This window comes from Equus asinus, chromosome 8 (assembly GCF_041296235.1).
Source record: "Equus asinus isolate D_3611 breed Donkey chromosome 8, EquAss-T2T_v2, whole genome shotgun sequence".
Classification (NCBI taxonomy): Eukaryota; Metazoa; Chordata; class Mammalia; order Perissodactyla; family Equidae; genus Equus; species Equus asinus.
In genome coordinates, this window is record NC_091797.1 from 97,079,969 (window position 1) to 97,098,067 (window position 18,099).

At 55.7% G+C, this 18,099-nt stretch overlaps 1 protein-coding gene and 2 pseudogenes across 1 annotated transcript; 1 reads left to right on the forward strand and 2 right to left on the reverse strand.

Annotated features, from left to right (window-relative positions):
* LOC106822090 (tubulin alpha-3 chain-like) overlaps positions 1–18,099 on the reverse strand; it is a 101,369-nt pseudogene that overhangs the window by 40,473 nt on the left and 42,797 nt on the right.
* Positions 1,022–3,700, forward strand: LOC106837170 (cationic amino acid transporter 4-like). The gene is given in 4 exon segments (XM_014850562.3): positions 1,022–2,003; positions 2,466–3,058; positions 3,318–3,426; positions 3,528–3,700. Coding segments are annotated over 4 exon segments (1,857 nt in total).
* On the reverse strand, positions 6,453–11,739 carry LOC106837304 (P2X purinoceptor 6-like; annotated as a pseudogene).

The following is an 18,099-nucleotide window of genomic DNA, read 5'->3' on the forward strand; positions in this document are numbered from 1 at the left end:
CGAGGGGCCTGGATCGTGCCCAGCTGGTGGAGTCCACGTGTTGGGATGAGGGATCAAGGAGGGCATCTGCAGCAGTGGATGGAGAGTGGGTTCCAGACCCCACCCAGACCTGGACCTTAGCCTCCACCTGCCTCCCAAGGCCACCCTGGTGACCTGGGCTAGTCACTTACCTGGTGGCCTGGTCTTCCTCATCTGTGAACTGGGCACAATCATAGAGCTTCCGCAGAACCTGGGGAGCTCTGATCTTGACCGTGTGAGGTGTGGGCAGGGTGGGCTGAGTGCATGTGTGACCGTGAGACAGGGCCCAGCGCTGGATCTGGCAGCCAGGGGTGGGGGTGAGTGAAGAGCAGTGGTGGCAATAGCAGGTGAATCAGGGACAGACTCAGGACAGAAAGGAGGCCAAGGCTCAGGGGCCTGACGATGGGGCACAGCAGAGCTGAATCCAGCAACGTGTGCAGATACAGGGGCAGGTTCAAGCCTTGCCTTCAGACACAGGGCTCAGGGCAGCCCCACTCCCTATGGGGAGGGCTGTTACTCCAGCCCAGCAGGGAGTGGGTTTGGGAGATGAACACCTCTGTCTGAGGCCAAGTCACCACCTGGGCACAGCACAGGGCCACAGAGTCGTTCTTTTTCTGCGTCCTGGAGGCCCGGCTCAGCTCCTGGGATGCCTCTCGTTTCCCTTATGCTCTCAGAACCCAGAACACTAAAACTTTTCCTAGCCACGCTCCCTGGGGCTCCCCGCCCCCACCTTCAGAGCCCTTCCTGAACACACCCTTCCCTCCCTGAGAGATGGCCCAAAGGGATCCCCACACTTTCCTGTGGCCTCCTGCCCACACTGCTGCCAAGCCCTGAGCCTGCCTCATCCAGCCCTGAAGCTGCCAGTGGTTCCAGGCTTGGGTCCCCAGAGCAGGGTCAGAGCAAGGACTGAAGGCTGGTCAAGACCTGGCTGGGCAGCCTGTCACTCCCCTCTGACTCTCATAGGTGCTGGCATCTGGCTTGGGGCTCATCTCAGCTGCCCACCATGGCTCGGGGGCTGTGCAGCACAGCCAGCCTGGTGCGCTTCTGCCAGAAGCTGAACCGGCTGAAGACACTGGAGGAGCCCACCACAGAGACATCGCTACGGCGCCACCTGACCATGCTGCACCTGATCCTGCTGGGTGTGGGTGGTATGGTGGGCTTCGGCCTCTACGTGGTCACAGGCACCGTGGCCAAGGAGATGGCTGGCCCTGCAGTGCTCGTGTCCTTCTGTGTGGCTGCCGTGGCCTCCCTGCTGGCAGCCCTATGCTATGCAGAGTTTGCAGTGCGTGTGCCCGACAGGGGCTCTGCCTACCTGTTCACCTACATATCCATGGGCGAGCTGTGGGCCTTCCTCGTTGGGTGGAACATGTTTGTTGACTGCCTCATTGTTGGTGCTGCTGTGGCCCGCGCCTACAGCAGCTACCTGGATGCTATCTTCAGCCACCAAATCAGCAGCTTCACCAAGGCCCATGTGGGCATCTGGAAGGTGCCCTTCCTGGCCCAGTACCCAGACTTCTTGGCTGCTGGCATTGCACTTTTGGCTTCTGCATTCATCACCTGTGGAGCCCGTGTCTCTTCCTGGCTCAACCGCACCTTCTCTGCCATCAGCCTGGTCGTCATCCTCTTCATCATCATCCTGGGGTTCATCCTGGCCCGCCTGCACAACTGGAGCGCTGAGGAGGGTGGTTTTGCACCCTTTGGCTTCTCCGGTGTCATGGCTGGGGCTGCCACCTGCTTCTACACCTTCATGGGCTTTGATGTCATTGCTGCCTCAAGTGCGGAGACCCAGAACCCAAAGCGAGCAGTGCCCATGGCCACCGTCATCTCGCTTGGCCTGGTGACTGGTGCTTACATCCTCATCTCCACAGTCCTCACCCTAATGGTGCCCTGGCACCTCCTGGACCCTAACGGGGCACTTGCTGATGCCTTCTACCAGCGGGGCTATAGCTGGGCAGGCTTCATCGTGGTGGCTGGTGCCATCTGTGGTAAGGAGCACTTCCAGGCAAGGGGGTAGGGAACCGAGCAGTGGGGCCCTGCCCTAAGCCTCCAGGGAACACGTCTCCTCTGGGCCTTTGCTCCCAGTTGCATCCTGGGCCCAGGAAGGTGCTAATGATTAGACTCTCCACCTGAGCTTGTGGGAGGGACCTACTCACTGCCCCTCCCAGTTGTACACAGAATGTCAAGTTTGGGCATGTGCTTCCAGATCCTTCCAGGCAGAGGGACTCAGCTCTCATCAGATTTCCAGTGGGTCTGTCACCTAAACTGGGATGTCCCATTGCTGGGTGGTGAGGGGGAACAATCCAGTACCCACATACACTCAGGCTCACTCTGAGAGCCCAGAGAAATTCATGCCTGTGTTCCCAAGGGGCCACCCATGCCCTGGTCCCTAGCAACAGTGCCTGGTGGGCCTGTGCACCATGCTGACCCTCTCCCACCCTCTGTCACAGCCATGAACACTGTCCTGCTCAGCTCCCTCTTTGCCCTGCCACACATGGTGTATTCCATGGCCGCCGATGGGCTCTTCTTCCAGGTGTTTGCCCATGTGTACTCCCAGATGCAGGTGCCCGTGGTGGGCATCCTGGTGTTCGGGTTCCTCATGGCTTTCCTGGCTCTGCTGGTCGAATTTGAGGCACTAGTGCAGTTCCGCTGCATCTGTGCACTGCTGACCTACACCTTCGTGGCCACCAGCATTATCATTCTACGCTTCCGAAAGTCCCTGCCATCCAGTTCTCAGGGCCCAGGCAGCCCTGTGGACACACAGCAGGCCCCAGCCCCTGAGCCCGGGTAGCTGCAACCAGCCCTGAGGTCCTACCTCGGCTTCCTGGGTGGGTGCAGGCCTGGAGCCGCTGTGGCCTGGGCGCTCGGTGTCCTGGTGTCCTCGGCCATCACCCTGGACTGTGTGCTGGTCTTCGGAGACTTGGCCCTGCACCTCCCGCCCTGGGGCTACACCCTGCTGCTCCTGCTCAGCTCCGCCACGTTTCTGCTCAGTCTCCTCGTCCTGGGGGCCCACCAGCAACAGTGCCGGCAGGACACCTTTCAGGTACTTCCTCCAGCCAGCACCCACTGCGCTCAGCCCAGCCAGCTCCCTTCACCCCTTCCTCCTCTGCCGGGGCAGGATGCACCAGGGCCGCAGGGCGGCGGAGGCCAGTACCCCACACCCCTCTCTCTGCATGGCGGGTGGGCCCTTGTCTCTGGAATCTCCAGAGGCAGAGAAAGGGTCTGTGGACTCCTGAGAAATCAGGCCCTGGGCCAGCAGCCCTTCCCTGCAGCCCAGCCCAGCCCAGCCCTTGTCCCCTCAGGTTCCCATGACGCCCCTGACTCCCGCCCTGAGCATCCTCCTCAACATCTTCCTCATGCTGCACCTGAGCTACCTGGCCTGGCTGCACTTGTCCATCTGGCTGCTGATGGGTGAGTGGGGGCCAGGCTGGGACCCTGGGGGGGCTGCAGGGGGAGGGCAAGCAGGGAAGCAGTGCTGGGACATGGCCCTCAGCCTTGTGCCACCCTTGTAGGACTTGCGGTATATTTTGGCTACGGTATCTGGCACAGCAAGGAGAACCAGCGGGAGCGGCAGGTGTTGACAGCCCCACACAGCAGCCTGGAGGAGATGGTGCCAGCCCTGCAGCCCCCTAGCCAAACACCGGCCCAGGAGCCCAGACACATGGAGCAGCCCGCCAGTCCATGAGGACCACTGGGGTCTGCCTGCCCTCTCCCACCTCCTCTAGAGGCTGGAGGAGCTGGCAGCTCCTCTTTCCAGGGCAGGTTGGGGTTGCTGGTCTGCCCATGCCAGGGGGTCCTCAGGACCTCAGGACCTTAGCCCAGGTGCTGAGCTTCGAGTCTTTGGGAGTGGGCCGTGGCCAGCAGTGGTATGGCAGACTCTGCCCAGTGCCTTCCAGTTTATGACCAACTCCAGCTACCTGGGCACGTGGAGTAGGGTGGGCAGAGAAGAAGCTTGAGTCCCAGGAATCCACAATAAGAACTGCTCGGCCAGCCATGTGGCCTGTTGCCATGTCCACTGGGGTGTTCTTTGTGGTACTGTCCTCACCTGCACCCAGGAACCAGATGATTGTCCTCAATCCACAGCAAAGTTGCTGAGGTTCTCTATGGGAAAGGTGCCAACCCTGAGTCAGGGAGATGGCCAGGCCTGGGTCCCAGGGTCCTGCCCTCAAGTCAGTGCCCTCTGCTCAGCTCAGAGGGGAGCTACACACACCAGGCACAGAGGGGTCCCTGAAAGGATGGGGCCAGGCACCTCCGAGTCTCCTCTCTTGTCCCCTCAGGGGAAGATCAAGAGAGCAGAGCCTGGACCCCAGGAGGCCACCTAGAAAGGACGGTGGAGTTCTGGGGTTCCCTTGGTTTCCCAGGGCTCCCAGTGAGCAGGGCATGTCCTGAGGCCTGCCCCAGATGGAGAGGCCCCCTTTCCAGGCACACGCATCTCTCAGGCACAGGCCCACATGGCCCACATGGTGCCCTGGGTGTGCACCCACATGCAGACTGAGGCAGCAGCTGTTTCCCAGCTCAGGGCTGCCTGCAGCTTCCAGCGGCCTCTCTCCCTGCCGCCCCCTCAGAGCTTTGTGACAAAGGTTCAGGGAGGGACACACGCAGACAGGTGGGTGCACAAGCACCTGGGCCTGCTCCAGGTAACTTCAGCCCACCTGGTGGATGTGAGACCCCATGCTTGGGGGTCCCTAGGCCCACCCTACACCCCACGTGGTCTCCCCAAGGCCATGCTCCATCTACCATAGACGCCTCCCCCTCCCCGTTCCTGCCTGTGAGGACCACACAGGAAGCTGCCGGCTTTGGCATTTTTACTCCTTGACTCTCTGCAGCCTCAACATCACTTTCTCTGGGCCCCAAGGACAACCAGGGACACGTGACCCCACTCCAAGAAACAGGCGTCAGGGTTGTGACTTCTCACCCCGGCCCTTCTGACCCCGCCTCTATGGACACTGCCCTGGGGGTGAGAGGCGGCTGGGATCCCAAGGCTTTGCTGAGGCTCCAGGTGCCAGATGGTTCCAGATGCTGTCCAGCCTGAGCCCCAGGCCTCCCCTCAGGGCCCATATCGCTCCACCAGCAAGCTGCCAGCATGGTCCTGCTCACCAGGGACCCATGAGGAGGCAGCCCCTTGTCTCCCTGGGGTAGGTACACCAAACCCTGCCCCTCCTAGGGACCCAGAGAGGGCTTGGCTCCTGCAGCTCCATCCCTCCCTTCCTGACGGTGAGCCTGGGACATGGGGAAATTCTCCAGCAGGCAGGTGTCAGGCCCCCAGAGGATTCCAGAGCCTGAATCAGGCCAGCCTGTTGGGCGCTCTGTGTCCTCTGTTAGGGTCATTCTCTCCAGCCCCTGGGCTCCACCTGGGGTTTTGGTCAGAGTGTGGTCCTCATGCAGTTGCCTCACGTTGGGTGGGCAGCTGCCCAGACACATTCTCAGCTGTGACCTTGGGCAGCAGTGACATGTGTCCAGATGTACAGTCTCCCCACGCCATGGTTCCCAGGAAGCCTGGTGAACAGGTTCCAGGGCATTGGGCTAGTGCTACCAAGGAGACATATAGAAGGTCCCAAAGGACCCCCATGCCCACCAACTCAGCCCCTCCACCCACCTCCCCATCCTGGCCCTCCACAGTCCAAGGGCAGCTACCAGGAAGGGGCTGGCGCTCATCAGCTGAGCAAATATGGGCCCAAGAGGGTCCTGTGTCCTTGCCTCGGGTCCTAGGGGGTCAGATCATCTGCCCACCACACTTCTCACTCCATGGATGAGGCCCAGAGCTGGGAGGGGCCCTGCCCTGGGAACCCAGCACAGAGCAGCTGCCACAGCTCCTCCTGTCAGGCTGCCTTCTCCCTGGCCTTGGACTCTGCTGCACAGACCCCAATGCAGGGCAGCTGAGAGGGCAGGGGCTCTCCCTGTGAGGGAGTACTGGCAAGGGGAGGAGGGCTGGGAGCCAGGCAGGGCCGGAGGTGACCACAGCCAGTGTGGTAGACAGCTGGTGAGCGGGCAGCTGCTGGGAACACTGGAGATGGAGCCTGGGAGAGCATCTCCAGCCCCAGCCCCAGCCGGAGCCCCACTGGGCCGGGGCCCTGCATCTGTTCCCTGCAGTCTCTACACAAAACTGGCTTCTGTGGTCCCCAGGCAGCACCTGCCGAGGCTGGAGCTGGGGGAGGGACAGTCTGTCTGGGTGCTGAAGGGTAGAATTCTTCCCCGACCCATGCCCTGGGCCTGCTGGGGCTTCATCCCTGTATCCCCAAGTTTGGACCCCCAACCTTTCCAGTCCCCAACCCCCCAATCCTCAAGCCCCAGCCCTCAGAGAAAGGCTACAGGCCTCAGGAATGGGCCAGCGAGTTGGTGCCAGGCCCACCCTGGTGACGGTGTCCAGCTCCCAGCAGCAGCAGTGGGGGCAGGTGCTGGGCCCCCTCTAAGGCACCTGGGCAGCCAGATGTGGGGTGGGGAAGCCTCCTGTCTGCTCAGGGCTGTCAGTTCCCTTCAGGGCCTTTACCTGCAGATGAGGACAGAAGGTCAGGGCTCCAGCCACCATCCTCCAAAGTGTAGCCCAGGGTCAGGCAGGCCCGCAGCCCCCTCCTCATGCTTGGTCCTCCAGTAGAAATGGGCTTCTCCATCCACGTACAACAGCAGCAGGTCACAGAAGGGGGTGATCTGGGAGAGGCAGGGCAGACCCATGGCCTGGCCCCCAACTTGCCATCCCGCTGCCTCCCCAGCCCTCACCCCAAGACTCGATGTCAGCCAAGGGGGCTCAGGTGGACACTCAGGGGGCACATGCTTGTCGGCAGCCAGAGGGAGCCATGATGTCCAGACTCAACACACTCAGCTGAGCCGCTCCAGTGCCCAGAGTGAGGGTTGTGGGGATGAGCCCAAACTTCCCTGCCGGAGACAGACCTGGGCTGAGCCTCTCTGCCTGTGGCTGTCACTCCCTCTCACCCCTCACCCCTGCCTGCCCCCACCTGTCCCGGCATGACCCCTACCTGCCCAGTGACGAGGATGTCGAAGCGGATCCCATAGAGTTGAGCACGCTCCGGGCCTCCATGCCTGAGGCCTTCCCCCAGTGAGAGGCTGTCCTGGGGCAGGAGAGAGTCCAGTGGCTGCTCTGCCCACTCCTGGAGAGGCTGGCCCTCACAGCCCTCATCTTACTCATCCACTGACTCCATCCACTCCAGCCTGAGTCCTGGGTCTCAGCCCTGTGTCATTGCTGAGGACACAGGGGACAAGCAAGCTGGGACCTGCCTCTCAGAAGCTCCCTACCTGCTGAGGGGACGGGGACAGAAGGGTCCCAAAACAGACACCGGCAGTGGGGGTGGGGGAGGTGGGCCAGTCCAGGGCTATGGGGTCCAGAGAGGGGCACTCACTCTCCTCCATGACCCAGGGAAGATTTTGTGCCAGGAGACCCTCAGGCTGGATTCCCAGGGCTCAGGAAGGAGCTCTAGGCAGAGACAGAGGGCGGGGAGAGTGCAGAGGTGAGGGGAGCAGGGTGTGGGCAGGTCCAGCCCCACGTGGCTGCACAGGGCTGGGGGGCTAGCGAAGCCAGGCCAGGAGGGCTGAGTGGGCAGCGTCACAGGGCGTCACCTCCAGGCCTGGTTGCTGTGTGCACATCTGTGTGAGGGTGACAAGGTGACATGAGGGGGCAGAAGGATGGGGGTTCTGCTTAGGAGCTTCAAAGACATGACAATTCATGCAACGCAAGAGCTCTGATGCATCTACGGTCAGAAAATAAAAGGTTGAGAACTATTATTGGCACAGCTGGGGAAATTTACATATTAGATTTATCTGCCAATGTTAAATTTCCTGAGTATGACAAGAGGACAGCAGTCACCTGGGGAAGGTCCTCATTCTCAGGACAGCATGGAGAGGGGTGAGTGTCTGGATATCTGGCACTTACTTTCCAATGGTTTCCTGTGAAATCCATCTAAATATACCTGGCTCTCTCTAGAGAGGGAGAGAGAACAGAAATAGGGCAAAATCTTGAAAAAATAAATAAAAACAAACCTGGTGAACTCAGATGAAGGCTAAATGGGTTTTCATGGTACTAATCTTTGAAGTTTTCTACAGATTCTTGTAGTTTTTCAGATAAAACCTTAAGGCAAAAGTAAAAAGAAAGCCACCTGTACCATGGAGGGAGGTGCTGGAGGCAGGGTGGAGTGGAGGAGGGGCTGGGGTGAGGGGTCCCAGCTGCAGCAGGGTGTGGGGACAGATGGGGTGGAGGCCAAAGGGCTCAGGAGGGAGGCTGGACGGAGCCTGTGCTGGGGGACCTGGAGCTGAGAGACCCCCTCCTGCCCTGGGACCCCCTCACACACACAGCAGAGCATCCAGAGGGATGGGCCAGGCTGTGGTCTATCCTGGCTGCCACAGGAGGACAGGTGGGGAATGACCTGGCTGAGGAGCAGCAGGCAGGCAGTGAGGCCGCACCTCAAGTTGGAGCTCCTCTCCTGTGCTGGAAGGAGTCGTGGGGCCGGCAGTCGTAGCCCCCGGTGTCCAGTCACAATCCCAGTGGATGTGGATGCCACAACACTGCCCTGCACACAGCGCATCACTGCTCCACCAGCATGTTGGCCCGGAGCCCTCTCCTGGAGCCCTCCCAGAACCCTGCCCCCCACAGACTCACCAGCAACGCCAGGTCCTCAAAGATGCCTCCAGCCATGGCCACGAGGTCCCTGATGCGGAACACAGGGCAGTAGGGGCAGAACCGTGGGTCGTAGCTGCAGTGCTTGAAATAGGTGGTATCCCAGGTCTCCAAGGCAGTGGACCTGAGAGGAGGTGGGGCTGGGGGGTGAGGCCAGGAGGGGACCAGGAGGATCTGGGCCAGCTAGGACCCACCGTGCTCACTTGGAGAGGCTGAGCTTGCTGAAGGTGACAGTGATTTGGATGAACAGCGCGAAGTTCTCAGCCTGGACCAGCAGGGGCTTCCTGCAGGTGGGGGAGGTAAGGGGAAGGCTGTGCTGGTCCTGGGACCCTGCCCTGGGTTTCGGGGACACTTACACAGGCACAGTGTCATTCTCCATGGGGCACCAGGCCCAGATCTCACAGGTCCTGTGGGTCCCATTGAAGATAACACACTGGCCTGTTTTTATGCCTTGAAATCACGAGACAAAGTCCAGGCCTCCAATTCCCATAGGGCCTGGGAATGGAGTGGACAGGGGGCTGCTGGCAGAAAGAAGAGATGCAGAGGCACCACTGGGCCTGCATGAGGGAGCCACGCATGGTCCTAGCCCAGCCCCCTGAGCCCCCATCCCAGTGGAGGTGCTGGAAGACGGGGCCCACAGTGACCGTGGCTGTGCATCCCCATTTCCCCTTCAGGACATTCCTCATCAGCCCAGCAGGTCCACAGTGGGATGGAGGGGGCTGAGGTGGTGAGAGAGCAGAGCTGTCCACGTCCAGGAGGTGTCTCCCCTGCGTGACCCAGCCCTGCAGTCCCCAGGGACATGCCCCTCCCCTGCTTAGTCCTCAGGTTCCCTGAGTTTGGAGCACATGGGAAAGCTGGAGGTGGTCAGAGCGGGAGGGTGAGCAGCCCCCCGGCCAGATAGGGGTGCAGGACTGTCTCCCAAGGCAGAGCGAGACTCCTTCCCTCCTGACAGTTCTGTCCCCGGGGGAGCAGAAGTGACTCCTTGAGGCCCAGCTCCTCTGGTCCAATTCAGATGACAGAATAGGGACGGTGGAAGGACTCTGGAAGGGTAAGTCCATGCCAGGGTGGAGGTGCTAGGTGTGGCACACAAAGGGCGGGACCCTCAGAGGGGCCTCTAGGGAAGTGGGAGCCCACACACTGGCCAAGCGACAACAGGTCAGTCCCTTCCCGCTTGTTCTGCTGTAAACAGGGACTTTAGTGCCTACACAGGGTCACGGAGTTCTGGGCATCAGCCAGGAGGGGACGAGGGCGAGCTCTCTGGGAGTCCCAGACCCCGGAGAGGAAGCACCCTTAAGTGTCAGGCAGTGGCACAGACATGGCTGTGCCAGGCAGAGGGTGGAGGCCACTGTCCAGGGCCCCTGGCTCAGGGGCAGCAGAAGGAACGCAGCACCAGGGTGACAGGAAGTGCTCAGGGACTTGGTGGCCACCATTCTGGAAAGGGAGCTTCCAAGCGTGGAAACTAAGGGCTGGCAGGCTCTGACGGTGTCACCTGTGAAAGCTCAGCCTGTCCTCTGCGTGGAGCACACCTGGGGGCCACAGGAGGACCACAGGGACAGCGGGGTCAGCAGGGAAACTGTCACAGACAGAATGGATGGGAGGGAGGGGTGGTGGGTGTTCAGACATGCCCAGCTTCGGCACTGGGGACGTCATGGCCTCACTGGATGAAAAGAGGCCCCCCTGGGAGAGGGGGAGGGCTCCCTTAGATGAGACAGTTGCGCACCAGGTGCCAGCTATGCTGGGGCAGGTGTCCCCAGGGTACAGTGTGGGCATCAGCAGAACAGAGGAAACAGGGCTGTGGAGGATATGGTGGTGGGAGGAGGGGCCAGAAGGCAGCATGGGGTGGGCAGAGGAGGAGCCAGCCCACAGGGCCCAGCACAGGGCAGGTAGCATTCAGGAGCTCCAGGCCCTGCCCCTATTCCCCAACCTGCCCCTCAAGCTCAAGCCTTGAGCCACCAAACCCTCCACTCTTCCAGATTCCCCTTTGTAAATGCAGTCCCTCTGGCCCGGCTTCCTGACCCAGCCCTCTGTCCACCTGGAAACCTCGTATACATCCTGGAGAGCCTATCCAGTGCCACTCCTCATTCAGCCCCTTCCTGAGCCCGGCCCTGTGACAGCGCCAGCACCCCATCTGGCATCACATCCCCTCTTGCACACACTCGCTGCAGGGGTGGGGTCAGAGGTGTCAGCGCCTGGCAGCAGCACCCAGACACACCCACTTGTGGCGGCTTCACGAAGTCAGCCATGTCCCATAGCCGGTTCCCCAGCTCCTTGATCTGAGTCACGGAAACCCCTTTGAGTTTGGTGATGACAGAAACCTGGGGGTCCAGGGCCTGCTCCTAGTAGCCTTATTTAGCGAGGAGGGCCCACCTGGGGAGGAGGCGATGGGCAGTGTGGCATGTCCCCCGCACATGATGAGCAGCAGCAGAGCTGGCCCCGCCCACTCAGCCCCTACACACCCTATAGGCTCCCAGCACAGCGTCCAGGCCCCACCTCTTCTCCAGCCTCATTTCCACCCAAACACTCTGCACAGGCCAGATGTTCAGGCCACGCATCAGAGAGCAATGCGCTCAGACTGAGATGCCCGCCTCCTCCCTCACCAGCCCTCGCCCTCCCCTGCCCCGGCCACACCAGCTCCTCCTCAAAGGCTCCCCTGACCCAGCACAGCTGGTGGCCTTTCTCAGGGGCCTCAGGGCTGCAGCTCTCACAGGGGTCAGGGACTACCTCCTGCCCTCCTGGGGCCTCCTGGGTGGGGAGAGACCATCCTGCTCTGTGCCCAGAGCCCAACACGTGGCTGGGGACAAGGCCCAGCAAAGGAAGCTGGTGGGCACACAGGAGGACACAAGCACATGGCTCGCTCTTGTCCCTGCTGGCTTCTAGACAGACGGAGATCCTTCCTTCTGCCCCTCCCCTGTCCAACATGCCCCCTCCACCACCACCAGCCCGGCCCCTGAAGAGTCAGACCCCCAACCCTCAGCCCAGCAGGACCAGTCAGGGTCCCTCCAGCCAACCCACCCAGGAGCCATTCTCTCACCCACCATGTAGACCAGGACCCTGAGCTGCAGCAGCCTCTGCAGGGCGCCCACTCGCCACTTCCTGGTCATCACTTACTTCTCAGTTTTGTAATCCAGAAGCCCCAGCCTGTCCAGGCCCCTGGGGAGGCCCTGCTCTCAGCTCCTGCTGGCTGCTGGGAGCAGGAGTCAGCACAGCAGTTGCAGCCCCAGCTGAACATGAGGCAAAGCAGGGGCCCAGGCCAGGCCAGGCCAGCAGCGTTAAAGGGACACTGGGGGCACGGTCCAGCCCCACCATAGCCCTGGGCTCAGGCCCAACCCCCAGCTGCCCTGGGCCTCCCTTCTCCCCACACTCCCTCTGCTTGGTCCTGGGGCACAGACAGGAGCAGCCCCTCTCCCGTGCCTTTTGAGCTCACTTCCTTGGGGGTGAGGGGATGACAGGGTTATAGGTACGCTGAGAGGATGCCATGGTGGTGGCAGAGCCCAGAGGAGGGGCCAAGGAAAGCTTCAGGAAGAAGGGCCCTCTGAGCTGACACTGCAGATTCTGAAGTTCAACAAGCAAAGCTGGGGAGGGATGTTCCTGGTGGAGGAAGCCGCACATGAGACGCTGGAGCAGGAGAGAGAACTGGGACCCACAGAGAGAGAGCATGACTCTGGCTCCAGAGAGGAGGGTGGCTGGCTCTGCAAGGTCCCCCAGGCCCTCCTGTGGGATGCTCCTGCAGAGCTGCCCCGCCCCCAAGCGCAGGGACTAAGCACAGCTCTGGAGTCAGGCATGGTCCCCAGTCCGCTGAAGGAGGGCGATGCTGGACCCACGCGGATGGCGGGGGGAACAAGCGCTGGCAAGGAGCCCAGCCCTGCACCTGGCTGGTGGCGCGCGCCCTTCTGTGTCCTGGCCAGGAGCGGGCTCAAGGTCAGCGCAGGCCAGCGGCGGGGTCCGCAGCAACCAAGAGACCGTGACTGCCAGGGCGACAACCGCGGGGAGCATGTCTCTACTGGCCGCGGGGGGAAAAGTGTCCGCTGCCTGCGACAGTCGATTGGTCCATGAGGCCAGCAGGTCCACCCTCATCCCCGGCGGCGCTCTAGCTGCCACCTGACTCAGTCCCAGCCTCAGTGCCCGCGACAGTGAAGTGTGTGGAACCATGAGGGTCCCTGCGAGAGGTTCGGGGAGAGGGAAGAGCGGGAGGAGGCGGCGGCCACTGGGAATCCTGCAGGGGTCCCGGGGGCCGAGGGGGGTTTGGACGCGGGTTCGGACTCTGACCTGCAGGCAGAAGGTGCCAGAGCAAGGGGCTAAGGTCTGTCTCCTCACGTTGAGGGCTTCTAGGCGACGGTGGAGGGGACAGGCTGGGGCAGCGGGGCAGGGGACCCATGTCCAGCAGACAGCACATCCCTCCGTGGGACATCTGCAGGATAGCCGTCGGTCCCTCCAGCCCGGTGAGCTCCCGGGAGTGCTCTTGGCAGCAGGAGTTGTTCCACCATCAGAACACACTTCCAGAATGATGTTAAAATGCAAAAACCCAGCCAAACAGTATGGAGGGGTGTCTTACCCCTTCCTGAAATGGGATCAGGGCTGGGTTTTTGGAACCCACGGGAAAACTAAGCTAGTGGATGTGTAGAGCTTAGAGAAGGAATAATGGAAGGTAAAATAAAAGTGTTCAGTTTTTGTTTTCATTTTTCTTATTCTTAAGTGATCTAAGAAATTCATTTTGCTCAAAATAGTCATTGTGAAAATACACTTGGTGATAATAGTTCATGCATAAGTGGAGCCATTTTACACGGGATGGGAGGGAGGAATTGGGAGGACTCTGTCATAAGGGACCCGCACTAACCATGAAGGAACAGTGTCATTGCAAAGTGAACTGAGGTTACTTGTAAATTTATATTGTAAGCTCTATGGAAACTATTTAAAAACTTTAAAGAACTATAATTGACATGCTAAAAGAAAATAAAAAGTGGAATGTTATAAAATGCTCAATTAAAACCAGAAAGGGCAAAAAATAATTGAAAAAGTGCCAGACAAAATTAAAAGATCAAAAGTAATGAATAGAAACAGTTACAAATATGGTAGATATTAATCCAACTACATGAATAATCACTCTAAATAGGAATGGTCTAAATGCGGCCAGTAAGAGACAGACTTTATCAGACCACGTCGAAAAAATAAGAACGAACTACATGCTGTCCACAAGAAACTCACTTTCATTACAAAGACACAGCTGGGTTAGGAGTAAAAGGACAGGACAAGATAAGTCAGGCTAACACACATCCAAGGAAAGCTAGAGGAGCTGTGTTAATTCCAGACAAAGCTGATTTCAGAACAAGGGAAATTCTCAAGGACAAAGAGGCATTCCATGATGTGAAAGGGGTCACTTCTCAAGAAGACATGACAGTCCTTAACATACACGCCTCTAACAACAGAACATCAAAATATGTGAGGAAAATCTGATAAAACTGGAAGCAGAAATAGACAAATCCACTATCACAGTGTATGGACACAGAACCAGACAAATTCCCATGACAGCACTAAACACCGCTCTTTCAGTGAGTGACAGACGCAGCAGGTAGAACCTCAGGAGGGTCGGACTGGATGGTGCCACCCATCTACTGGAGCTCAGTAAGATTCATAAAAGACGGCATCCAACACAGCAGAGCACCCAGGCTGCAAAGCTCACACGGAACATTCACCAGATAGAGCACATTCTAGGTAAAAAAATCCAACACCTCAACAAATTTAAAACAATAGAAATCAGACAACGTGTGTTCTCAGATCAAAAAGGACTTTGAAGTAGGAAACAAAAACAGAAAGGTAGCTGGAAAATCCCAAAATATTTGCAGATTAAACAGCATATGGATCAAAGAAAGAAATCTTAAGAGAAATTGTAAATCTTTTCCACTAAATCAAAATGAACATGCAACTAATCAAAATGTGTGGAATGCAGTGAGAGGAGTACCCAGAGGGAAATTTATAGCATTGCACGCACATGTTAGAAAAAATAAAGATCTGACACAATAAGCTGCAGAAAGTAGAACAAAAGAAGCCTAAAGCAAACAGAAGAAGGAAATAATGAAAAAGTTACAGCAGAAACTAATGACACTGACCATGGGAAATCAAGAGAGAAATCGACAAAGCCAAAACTAGTTTTTAAGAAAGATTAAAAAATTGGATGAACCTCTATCCAGGCTAACTCAGAAAGAAAAAAAGAAAGAAAGAAACACAAATTACTCTTGTCAGAAATGAGAGAGGGGCTATGATTACTGATCCCATGAACATGAAAAGGATAATAAAGAAATATTTGACATTTGACATCTTCCCTGATGAGTTCCTTTGGATCTATAGTGAATCTTGAAATGAACTAATTCAAATCTCTCCCTGACCCTTTCACAGCTGGCTTCTAACCAAAATATTGATGAGGATGTGAGTTAATGTCTGAATCATTTCCATCTAGTAAGACTCTATCATGCATAAATTAGACATCGAAAAATGCAAAAGTTGTGGGATTCAAAGGACAACATTTAGAATATGAAGAGACAACCCACAATATAGAGAAAAATTAGCAACTCAGATATCTAAGAAACATATCAGACTATATAAAGGACTGTGACAACTCAGTTATAGAAATACAATTAATCCAATTTAAAAGTGGGCCAATGAGCTGAGCAGACATTTCTCCAAGAAGACACACAAATGGCCATTGAGCCCATGAGAAGATGTCCAACGTCATCAGCCGTCAGAGAAATACCGATCAAGGTCACAGAGAGATGCCATTTCACACCCCCAGCGTGGCTAGAATCAAAGACAGACCGTGAGTGTGGGTGAGGATGTGGAGGAACTGGGACCCTCACACGCTGCTGCAGGAACGGGAAACGGTGCAGGCTCTTTGGAGAAGGTCCTCCTGGCATCCAAACAGGGACACAGAGAGTGACCATCTGACCCAGCAGTTCCGCTCCCAGGTGTGCGCCCAAAAGAGATGAAAGCAGATGTCCATGCAGAAACTTGTGCAGGAATGTTCACAGCAGCCATAGTCATAAGAGCCACAAAGTGGACACAACCCAAATGTCCCTCCCCTGAGGAAAGGAGAAATACATCGTGCTACAGCCGCACAATGGATATTCTTCAGCAATCAAAGCAATGAGGGGCTGACACACGCCACAACACGGATGGACCCTGAAACCACTATGCTGAGTGAAAGGAGCCAGACACAGAAGGTCACACGCTGTATGATTCCATTCACAAGAAATCTTCAAAACGGAGCAATACATAGAAGCAGAAAGTGGATTTGTGTTTGCCTAGGCCCTAGGGGCTTGGGGAAATGGGACTGTCTCCTAACGAGGAAGGTGTTTCTTTAGAGGGATGGTGGAAAGCTTCCAGAATCAATTGGGGTGATGTTGCACAGTTTTCGGAATATATTAAAAAACAGTGAATTTCACACCTTCAAGTGTGACTTGTATGTGAACCATTTCTCACTAAAGCTGTTCCCATGATTAAAAGACAGCATTGTGTGTCGTCAACACAGAATGTAACCCCCAGAAGGGAGCACAGAATCTCGTTCGCTCACCTTGAAGGATCTGAACTAGGGCAACAAAAACCCAGAGGAATTCTATTAGTTACCGTTCGAGGTATCAGGAAATCCTGAAATATTCACGAGGATTTCCATGTTTTAATTTTTAGAAAAAAGCACTGAAGTTTTAAAAACACATATTCACAAATGTCAGGAAAGAATCCTCTTTGCTCAGGGGGAGGGGACACGGGGAAGTCGTCAAACAGAAAGAATGTCAGTTTGGGTCACACGGATCCGCACTCTGAATGTGAAGGTAGACCCACATCCATCACTGCTCCACCCCCAGGGATGACCTCAGAAGTCAAAGAGGACAATTAACTATCTCTTTCGAAAGCATGTTTGTGAAAAAACAAAATATTAAGAAATAAATATTGTGCAATCATTAGGAACTGAATCTTCCAGATTCCCAGTTTGAAAACTAAAAACTCTTGAAGAGTCCATTTCACAGGCACTGAAGGGACGCTCCTCCTCGTGGTTGGAGTGGATTCCAGACGTGACAGATGCCTTAGGAGACAACTGAAGAGAATCCACAGTGTTTGTAAAGGGCTCTTTGTTGACCCTGAATCCAACCCTAAACGCTCTATCAGACAACAGACACAAACGTGGGGCAGCATGGCCAGCAGGCAGAGAAACGAGGATCATGGGAAATTCAGTACTTTGCAGTGATGGTGCAGGGCACGTGTCTATTAAAATCCATCAGGTTTTAATGTGTCTTCCATGAGTGGGCACATACAAATACAAAGACATTTTGGATTTGTTACAAAGCTGTGCACCTGCTGATACCAAAGCCTGACAAGGACAGTACGAAAAAGGCGAACTACAGGCCAATATCGCTGATGAACATAGATGCAAAAATTCTCAACAAAATTTTGGCAACCAGAATTCAGCAATTCATCAAAAGGATCATACATCATGATCAAGTGGGATTCATACCAGGGACAGGGGTATGGTTCAACATCCGCAAATCAATCAACATGATACACCACATCAACAAACTGAGGAATAAAAACCACATGATCATCTCAATAGATGCAAAGAAAGCATTTGACAAGATCCAACAGCCATTTATGATAAAAACTCTGAACAAAATGGGCATAGAAGGAAACTACCTCAACATAATAAAGGCCATATATGACAAACCCACAGCCAACATCATACTCGGGCAAAAACCGAGCACCATCCCCCTGAAATCAAGAATAAGACAAGGATGCCCTCTATCACCACTCTTATTTAACATAGTACTGGAGGTCCTGGCCAAAGCAATCAGGCAAGAAAAAGGAATAAAAGGAATCCAAATTGGGGGGAAGAAGTGAAATTCTCACTGTTTGCAGATGACATGAACTTATCTATAGAAAACCCCAAAGAATCCATTGGAAAACTTTTAGAAGTAATCAACAACCACAGCAAAGTTGCAGGGTATAAAATCAATTTACATAAATCAGTAGCATTTCTATATTCTAATAATGAACTCACAGAAAAGAACTCAAGAACACAATACCATTCACAATCGCAACAAAAAGAACAAAATACCTCAGGGTGAATTTAACTAAGGAAGTGAAAGACCTATACAAGGAAAACTACAAGGCTTTTCTGAAAGAAATGGATGACGGCATAAAGAGATGGAAAGACATTCCATGTACATGGATTGGAAGAATAAACATAGTCAAAATGTCCATTCTACCTAAAGCAATCTACAGATTCAACACAATCCCCAGCAGAATCCCAATGACATTCTTTACAGAAATAGAACAAAGAATCCTAAAATTCATATGGGGCAACAAAAGACCCCAAATTGCTAAAGCAATCCTGAGAAAAAAGAACAAAGCTGGAGGCACCACAATTCCTGACTTCAAAACATACTACAAAGCTACAGTAATCAAAACAGCATGGTTTTTGT